Source organism: Blennius ocellaris (assembly GCF_963422515.1).
Source record: "Blennius ocellaris genome assembly, chromosome: 13".
Lineage (NCBI taxonomy): Eukaryota > Metazoa > Chordata > Actinopteri > Blenniiformes > Blenniidae > Blennius > Blennius ocellaris.
Genome location: NC_137662.1, coordinates 11,148,966 through 11,159,228, shown reverse-complemented (window position 1 = coordinate 11,159,228; position 10,263 = coordinate 11,148,966). Strand labels below are relative to the sequence as shown.

Here is a 10,263-nt window from a genome sequence, read left to right as displayed (position 1 = left end):
TCCTAGCGTTCTATTAAAGCCAAATTTCAAAGGAGTTTCTGAGAAGACAAAAAGATGGGCTCGTTGGGCCCGAAAGAATACTTTTGCTTTATTTTCCATTCATTTGACATTTCATTCTTTGTTGCCAGGACCTTAATTAAAAAGACGAGTGAGGTGAGGACGGTTAAGAGACCTCGGCTGCTGCAAGGGTTGGACATGGTGGCAGACATATTGCTTGCCACTCACGGATATTTACTTTTTAAGGGAACAAAAAATTCTTCAGCGGCTTCAGTTGATCCCATTGACGCATTTCAAAGTCCCACCAAAACGACATGCCAGAATTCCCATCTGCTTTAGTCGGCATCATTAACACGGGCTAGATGGAGAGTACTTGAACAGTAGGGGGGCGATGGGAACACTGTAGAACCAGAGAAAATACACTGCCTTGCTCTGCAAGAGTCTGCTTTTGTTTCTGTGCACATTTTTTTTTTTCCGTTTTTTTTTTTAATGAGGCTCTTAAAGACAAACATGTTTTATCTCATTTGTTTAACCCTTTGAGATCATGGCAACATTTTGTCCGATTTTTGACTTTTGTGTTATGAACTTGAGAATTGTGTTGATCTGGCAATATATTTTTGAAAGTCATATTTATTAAATATTTTGTATGAAAAGAGAATTAAAGTTGTCTTTGTTCTGGAGAGCGAGTGAAGAGTCTGTCTGTGACGCGTCGGGCCGAACGTTAGCGTGGGAAACCGGAGCTTGTGAGACGGCGAGGTCTCTCCAAATATGTTTACAGCTAATTGCGTTGTAGCGGGCCGTTCTCCTCACGCCGTCTCACACAATGTTTCCCCTTGTTGGGCTGATTTGAGTAGCAGGCTTAAAAATCCATCAGATCAGGAGATCTCTGTCATGGAGTCTGTGGACTATTTGGCTTTGAAATAACAAAATACATAAGGGTATTTTCACTTCAACATATTTGATTATAGGCTTCGACAAAATCAGTTGTTATGCCCCAAAGTTGCTTTTCGGGAGTTCCCACGTTTCTCTTGAGGCTTGAATCCCTGAAAAGTATCTATGGGCAGGGAGTTTATTTTTCTTTATTTTGAACACGACAATCATTATCGTTTACTGAGCTTTAAGCTTTATCTTAATAGCTGATGTCTAATACTGAACAATGTCCATAAACGCCTCTCTGTTGATGCCAAAACCATAGTGATCGACTCTGATCTGTCCTTGAACGCCTCGCCAGTCGCCAGAGCGGATAACTGGCATGAATTGTCCTCGAATGTCTCAGACTGCAGTCACTGCTGCTAAATTAAGCTCAAAGATGTTGACAGCAGAGTTTTCTGGCCATTTGTTTTTGAAGAGGGGGAAATGAGAAAACCCAGTTTTTATCTGAAATTGTTTGAAACTTGCGCTGTCAAGTAGTGTTTTTAGCCCACACTTCATGTTAGTAAGTTTCCCCGAACTCATTACTATGGTTGTACATCAAAACATCTGTGAAGCTGCTTTCTCTCTGTCGTGTTGGTATATCTACCCAAAATCTTTGAGCCTGTTCTCAGCCGACCAAGTTGCCTTTGTAAGAGATGCCTGCTGCGTGCTGGAACACATTTGCCTTTACATTTGCCGTTTCCTCACTGCTCTTCTTGTCATTTGTTCATTTATTTATTTATTTTTTGGGGTTCAGTGGACCGTTGAAAGAAAACACCATCTATACTGACTGATTAACACGAACAGAAAAAGATTGTCACTTCATCTGAATTCAAAGCGAGAATCAATCATGACTGATCCCCACAGAACTGGCAGCTCGGCCAGTGTGTCACAGCAAAACCAGAATCTGGCCTTTTGCAAATTATTAGGAGAGGCTGATTTAAGGGAGTTAATTAAAGAGCTGCTCAGTTACTTTTCCATGTAACTAACAATCAGTAAGTGGTTCTGCAGCTTTTAAAGCAACCAGTAACTGTAATAACAATGTTTTCATAAATTTCCCCGACACCTAAAACAGGCGTTGCAACAGGAATGGCAAGGTAGGTGTTCCCCGAGCTCGGCCTCCCAGAGAGGACTGACACTTGTTCCAGTGTTGATACCAACAACACAACTTAACCCCCCTTTGCACTGGAAATCTCTCTCAAGGCCCCCCCCCCGCCCCCTGCGAGGGGGCAAAGTGTCTTTCGCCTGGGGTTCAGTGTTGATATGGCGACGTCATGAACAAATCTATCATCGCATCCCGATATGATTCATTAAAATGATCTTTTGTCGATGTCTATTATTGTGAATAAGACATTATAACACACCAATACAGAGGAGTTGGTCTGATGTTGAGACGAACTCTCCGACAGAATCTGCTTGAGAGGATTAAAGTCGGGGACAAAAGCTTCGCAACACCTCTTGAGAATTACCTCAAACCTATCAGGATTTAAAGCATTGCAGCCCATTTTCTCCAATCTGCCATATCCCTAGTTTGGAAAAGCCCAGAACTGACTTTTTAGGTAGTGACTCCTCTTAGGTTACAACCACTAATGCTGTTGTTGGACGGACCTCCCTGTCAAACTGCCACAAGCATCAGCCAGTCTGGACTGCGAGGAAAACAATGCACTGAGATCTACATGCACTTGCCAATCTGCACATTTACACAGAATCAGAAGGGGTTTTCCAGAGGGGGAAAAAAAAACCTTTTATTTTTATAATTAAAAAAAATACATTTCCAGTAAATATAAAAACAAACGAGCAGAAACCCACTCATGTTAGAACAGATTGGCAGAGAGGACAGCCTGGTTCTGAAACTGTGCTGTGACTGTTACTTCCTATTTGCTTGGGGTTGAGCCAGAGACCAAATTGTCACGGCGACGACAGGATTCCACTTTGACCTGCGATGCGGCAGACGTCCCGCTGTTCCCCGCGTTACCGCTAATACACACAGGTTTGCTCCAACATTCAGCGTTGCGTGACGTCTTCCAGTTTCGGAGACGAATTTCAGGTGCTTAGCAACGGAGCGTGCAACAAATTGTAAATGAATGAAAGCTCACAACAAAATACATTTCTAGAATGAGGTGATGAAATAAAAGTGGAAATGGCAATCAATCACAGCAGAGCTTCAGCGGGAGAAGCTGGACAGTTTTCAGACGCGTAGGAGCCAGCATTTCAGACGGAGAGCCATGACGTACTGCATGGCTCCTGCCTGTCTGAAAACCCCAATCTTCAACACAAAAACCAAATCTAAACTCCAATTAAAGGTTTTTGACTTTCATTTGCGAGCCTCTCTTGACCACCAATACTTATGGGTGGAGGCAGACTCTGCTTCAAGTATTTGACAAAGCGTAACTCAAACGCTCGTGTATCAATTGCAATAATGTGCTCTGCATTTGATCTGTGTGTGTCTGTGCTTGCGTGTGTGTGTGCAGCAGATGTGAGGAGAGCAAATATTTTTAGTGAAAAGTGACACACGCACAAATGCAAGTCATGTGAGGAAACCGCACGAACAGCATGGGGTAAACATGCAGCCTGACAGAATATCATCTCTATCTCTGTGGCGTCAGGCATCTTCCCTGCAGCCCGTCTTCACCCCCCCCCCCCCTCAGGACTTCTTCAGTCGCCGTAATCTAGAGGTTCTGGGTACGTTTTCACTCCCCTCCTCGGCGAGCGTGGGTCTGGAACCAATAGAGGAGCCTGAGGATGCAGGCTTGACAGATAGGCCCCTCAGACTTGCGGCCAGCCTGTTTTGGTTTGTCTGTGCCGTGTTATTGCTTGTGAGGGGGAGCCTTTGGGCCCGTTTCCCTGGAGTAAGCAGCTCTACTTCCACTGTGGTTTTCTTGCGCTCCGAGACAGGGAAAGCCTTGGACTCGATCTTGGCTTCGACGGGAGGAAGGGGCGTCGGAGGAGGGAGGTCACGCTTGGATGTTTGTGTGGAGCTGTCGGAGGGGAGGGTTTGCGTTGTGGCTGGAGGTCTTCCAAGGCACGTTCTCTTGGCCCTCCGTGGGTGAGGGTCTTCCCCAGCATCATCCAGCTTAGACCTCTTGCCGGTCTTCTGACTGACTTCATGTTGGCACGGATCTGCTGGAGCACGACTCCCAGCCTGAATACTGTAAGCACTCCCAACCGGAGCCACGGTGTCAGTTATGTCACAGGAGGAAGGCGCCTTCTGATCTGGGTCTGGCACCGAGCTGGATGTCGTCTCCGGGCTCGTTTCTGACTCTTCAGCTTTGAGTGTCAGGCTCTGGGTTTCAGGACCGGCTTCCTGGTCAGTGTGCTGCCCCCCCGCCGTAGAGCCACAAAGGTCACGCTGAACACTCGCTTGTTTCGCTCTGAAAATATCAAAAGAATAAAAGTATGAGAAGAGATACTCGAGTGTCCTCGCTGACTGGCGGGGCTGGAAAGTTCTGCATTAGATCATACTCACAGCTTTTGAAGCGCCGTTTTCTTTGTTTTTGTGGAGCTGTTTAAAAGCTCTTGGGTTTCTCCCACGCTGGAAAAATATGCCGATCTGCTTTGTTCGCTTGGTTCGGTCTGGAGAGGACAAACAGAATCGGTGTAAACAAAAAATATTATTCCTGGCATCCACTGGAAAGGTTTGGCTCCACAGTGCTGTCATCATTTGTTGCTGTTAGGCAGTAAGAGACTGCAAAAAAAAAAAAATCCTACACTTTATTAAAATACATCCTCTTCCTATTGTCCTTAATAATAAAAGGTGTTGTCACCTCAATATTTGAACCGTGACGTTTCACAGAGAAAATGCTTTCTAAGGTCTTCAGAGGCATTTAGAACAGCCCAGCTGGTGTAAAGAATACATCCCCCACTTCAAACTGTCTCAAGCATCAACACCAGAGGTGTCAGAGAAGAATCATCATCGGTTTCATCATCCGATGACGAATGTTCATACTGTCTGAGAACTACGATGACCCTTGCAGCCGGAGGCAGAATTACTAAGCGATGACTTTGCTGACAAGTTAAAACAGCAAAGGATGAAAACTGACTACAAAGATGATGAAGCAAGGCAAATGACGAGCACTTCAACTTAAGAAATATAAACCCGTGAAATTATTTTAAAGAGAGCCGGGTGAACAATCTGAGAATCTGTACTTCATACGCCACTCGACACCTGGGGCAGTTTAAGGGGCTTGAAGCGGTCGAAGTTCAGTATAACCACAGATGAAGGCGACCCTCTGAGGCAGAACAAGGACCGAGCTGAAAATTGGATCCCACCAACGTGTGCCCTCAACAGGCCACTAATGAAGGTTAAACACTGGCTGATCCAGAACAGACTGCGGCTTCATGAGCTAACAAGAGACGCTACTGCTAAATTAAGCAGAACTGAAAGCTTGAGAGCCTTTTTAAGTCATTGTAAATTAATTTCACCCCCCCACAAAAAAAAATAAAAAAAATGTTGGGATGATATCAGAGTGACTGGAGTCAGCAGTGTGGTAAATGAAATCATAAACTACAGTTTCAGGAGTAGCTTCTGTGCACATGCTGAGAACAAACGGCATTACAGTGGAGTTTACCGTGGCCTGGCCTGAGACCTTCCGCTTCATCTAAACCAAACACGCAGGACTGCAGTAATGGATATAAATGAGGCCAAGGAAGCAGGCTGCAGGAAGACGTACTTTCACACGGGGGAAAACAAAAAAAAAAAAGGTGCGCTCAGCACAAAGCAGTGAACAGAACTCTTCTCAAAGCACTTTTAGTTTGTTAAGTTGTCATTTTCCTTTCTGGCAAACATACCGTGGGTGTCTGGGTCTTTAAATAAGTTTGTGGTCAGGTACATTGCTATTCTCAGGCAGAAAAAAGCAACTGCACTATTGACCAACTAAAATGAGGTCTGCATCTCCATTCTTTGTCCATTCCTCCCATTGTCTGCACGGCTTTATCCACTTTGGGGTCGTGGGAGGTTGGAGCCGATCATAACTGGCGGTGGGGTGAAGACAGGGGAAAACAGAAAGACACACAGACTAACCACACACTCACAGTCGCACCTACTGGCCACAAACATACAAGTTTTATTGATATTTTAGGATTGCTCATCACTTCTTTTTTTTTTTTTTCTTTTCCCCAGTCCACATGAATATAGGATGGGTTTGTTCTGAGCGCAAAGGATATCATTCACTTTCCCTTCATTTCAGACAGGTGAACACTCACAATAACCGATTTGTCACCGGGCTGTTGGAAGATTTTGCTTTATCTAATGAAGTCAATGCTGAGAGTACAGAATATATCATCATCAACTTTATTTACAGAACACCAGTTTTCAATCTATATGAAAGTGATAGAGAAGTCAGCAATGGCATCGACAGACTTGTGGCACCACCATGAATCAGATCTGTCACACCACTGTCACATGTGGGGAAATCCAAAGAAGAAAATTCAAGGTTTTGGCCACTATGTTTATTTAACATTGGCCATTTTTTCAGATTGTAAATACTCCATGAACTGCTTGGTAAAAATGATGAATGTGCAGTTCAAGACAAGGAAGGCCAACGCGGTAAACTCTGGCACGCACAAGTTGCTGTGGAAACAGATTAGGAAATCATTAATGTCCTATCTCCCATGCCACAACAACAGTGACAACATGTGAGCCGACACACCAGAGGAAAGGAATCATTGTCCAAACCTGTGAGGGCAAGCAGGGGCACTGAGGCTTCTCCCTGGGTGTCGAGTCCTAGCAACTGTGTCTGTGGTGGGTGCAACGGAATAAAGAGGCCAGACGGAGGGAGGGGAGGGAATAGAGAAGCTGGGCGACAAGGAAGTAGGCGGAGTTGACGTGAAAGAAGGGAGAAGATACTACAGAGTAAGAGAAAGAGCGAGTATCTAGAGGGGTGGGGGGGGGGGGACAACAAAAGCAGAGGCGCACCCCCTCAGAGTCATACTGCCTGACCTCAACAGTCTCTCCAGAATGCCCACAAATGCAAGAATCCTCACACAGGAAGTCCTCCACAGGCTGCTCTTTGTGTGCAGATGGAGTCATGCTCCAGTGTGGGCAGACACTCCGTCTTTACTCCCCGTCTGACATCCAGAGCTGTAGTCGGCCTCGGACAGGGACACACATGCATACTCGCATCTGCCTACACACTCACACGCCCACCCCAACAACAACAATTCTGGGAGAAATGTGGGTGCCGTCATTTGCATTGTAATGCCTTGATATGTATTTTCATCTGTTTAATATGAATAAATGCCGTTTGAAAATGAACTTGAAAGAAGAATCAACAGGGAGCCAAAGGGAGGTTCTCTGGGAAAGCTCGGTGCTTTTTCAGTTCCTGTCGGCATGACTTCAAAAGCTCAGGAGAGTGAATGAACAGTCATGGAAAGGAAGGAGCAGGAAGAGAGGAAGAGGTTGGATTATATATAGAAAAGAAAAGATAGATAGATAAAGAAAACACAGAGAGAGGAGAGATGGTGCTTGAAATATTACCGCCAGGGGTCTGGTGAAGGGGCTTTCTGTATATATGGAGAGATTAAATAGACAGAGAGGGAGAGAAAAAGAGACAGAGTGAGATTGAGCATGAACAACTTTAGAATTATATCAAGCAACGTGGCTAAAACTGAATGTATTGTGTGGGAACCAAGGTGGCCTAATCTTGTGTGGAATGATGCAAACTCCAAATAGCCAGGAGAGAGAACCCCATGAAGAGAGAGAGAGAGAGAGAGAGGGGGGGGGGGGGGGGGGGTTGTGGTAAATGGGGACGTCTATCCGTCGCCGCCGCCACCACCTCTCCCCGAGCAACTGAAAAAGAAAAAGAAAGGATTTAACCTCCCCTTGGCTCGTCATTCTGCTCGCCCCCACACAAAGCTGCAAAATGCTCCTCGTGATCCAACATGTAGAGCACACCGGAGATTGCCCTCCACGGCCCCCGGAGCCTCCAGAACAACACAACTCCACCACAGGAGTGGGGGAAAGGCAGCACATCTGGATGTCAAAGCGCCGAGATAAGCCTGGCAGAAGGGCAACGCGGAGCAGGGGGAATGAATCGTTTGCTTTAAGGGGACACCGTCGGAGACTCTCATAGCTTGTCCCAACTCCGAACAACTCGTGGAAACAACTTCAAAAAGATAACCAACAACAGGCTCCATAAAATTCAGGGAATGAACAGTTTCTCTTCTGCCATGTAAGATAAGATAGGAACACAAATAAGATTATGTCGGTTATCTTTTAACGCAGCTGCACTTGAACGTAATGCACCGATACGGCTAAATGGTCCCCCAGTGAGGCACAATGCTCCACTGGTGCAGAAGAAGACAACTATCTCTGTATTTAAAGTCATTGCGTATTGATTATACCCTTCTATGTTCAAAACACAGTCAAGTTTTACACCAATACAATCTGCACAAACACACTCTTCTCTACACTAACCCAACAATGTATGTGGAAACTGAGAAGACGTATGGACTTCTCTGAAGCGAAGGTTTCTCAACTCATCATGGAAGACAATCAAAATAGGGAGAAAAATAAAAATGTGACAATTACACACACCCCCCCTGACCCCCTGAAAAAAAAAAAACAGAAAGAGAAGAGATCAGCATGGGAGGCTCCAATCAAACATCCACTCTGGCCTGCCACAGTGAAAACCAGATTGTTTGGTTGCCTTTGTGTGTTCATATCTCACCTATCACACACAAAATCCAGGACATGCCATCGCGCACAGACAATTTTTCATTCATATTCCTCAAAGAAGTTCTTTATCTCCATTTGACTTGCTCGAATCGCTTTGTTCATGTTATAGAAATCGTGTTTTTCTTTCCCCCAGAAACTCTCGGAACGGCTTTACGATGACAACCTGAATAAGACAAAATCCTCGAACCAGTGTCAGGGAAACAATAACACCATTTTAACTGTCAGGGCAGAAATACGTCCCGCAGAGATATTCGTCAATGTAGTCCGCAAATCCCTCCCATCATCCTCCACCCACCCTGCTCCCACAGAGGAAGCATGCCCTGTTTGTCTAAGCTCACCACATCTTCGCTGCAACAAAGTCAACAGGCATGCATGGGCACATACGAGTCTAAAATAGAGGACAGTTCTTATCCCCCAAACAATGACAAAAGCTTTTTTGGATCCACCCATGTAAAAAGATTAAGACAATCTGCTAACTGCTCGAACTCACTTTGTGAGTCACAAATCAGTGTAAACAGCTCCGGACGTGACGGGACTAAAGCGACGCGGCCACGCACCGCGAGCCGCGTCTTTGGCCGAGGCCCGGAGGAGGTCAGCCGACGCTGGACGCTTGGGAAAGGACTGCTGCTAGCTGCTGCGAGCTGTGAAGAACAGAGGCGTGTTGAGGTCATGAGTAAACACACAGGCTCGTCCAGAGCTCAGAAGGAGGGGGTGGTTGGGGGGGGGGGGGGGGGGGGGGGGACGGGACTGGAAACACATCTGCTCTGCCTTTGATCCAAACTTCTTCAGCCCAGCACGCCACTCACCTCAGCTGCCCACTCTGTGCCTGACTAGAAAACAAAGGCCACAATCCTAAACACTCGCTCTTCCTTCCCATGCTGCCGTCCTCAGCGCTGGCGCTGACTCACAATATGAGAAACTTTTTGAGGAACTTAACAACCCGCCCCCCCCTTTCCCCCTCCAAAAAAAAAAAGAGTTTGCAGAAGAGGCTCTGCCTTTTGTTTCCTTCCTCGCTGCTTCGTGCAAATAAAGCAACATCTAGACCCAGTCTAGGTTTCTAGGTCAAAATAAACAGTGTAGGGATATCGGGTTTAATTTCACTCAGCGACTCCAGACATGAGAGGAGGCCATTGGACTCAGTATTTTCCATCACAGACGGAATTATTTTTAAACAATGACAGAAATCTTGTAAGGCTTTCAACAATCTTGACCGATTAGATTACTGAGGGCAGATGTTTTTTTGGTGTGTGTTGCACACAAAGTTTTACTACATCACAGCAGCAATTCAATCTAATCGAGAAAAAGTCAGCATTTAAAAATGGGAATATTGCTTAAGTCTACTGATGACACATACGAATATTACATTAGATTATAATTAGATTCAATAATTCAAACATTAACTTATTGATAAATGATAACATGTGAAATTATTGAGTTTCTGGTCAATTGTGGTCACATATAACCACTTTATCACACAGTAGTGCACATAGAGTCCTACCTTAAGTTGTGATGCCAAAGCACAAAGTTTCTGCTGTAGCAGCTTTATGCTTCATTTAACTGTCTAAATGTCGTCCCAAACAGAAAAGAAACATGACAGGTAACAAAATATTCTACAAGAAAGTCTCGTGCGGACTCTCTAGGACAGTCAGGACTTTAAACACAGTAATATGTTCAGACCT

General features: G+C 45.2%; 1 protein-coding gene across 1 annotated transcript in view; it reads right to left on the bottom strand.

Annotated features, from left to right (window-relative positions):
- Nucleotides 1-3,553: 3,553 nt before the first annotated feature.
- Nucleotides 3,554-10,263, bottom strand: part of slx4ip (SLX4 interacting protein) — a gene marked incomplete at both ends in the record, with an annotated part of 31,829 nt that continues 25,119 nt past the window's right edge. The window contains 2 exons of the mRNA XM_080508073.1: nt 3,554-4,280; nt 4,376-4,482. Of these exons, the coding sequence (XP_080364199.1) occupies nt 3,554-4,280; nt 4,376-4,482 (834 nt within the window). The remainder of the gene's footprint in view (nt 4,281-4,375; nt 4,483-10,263) is intronic.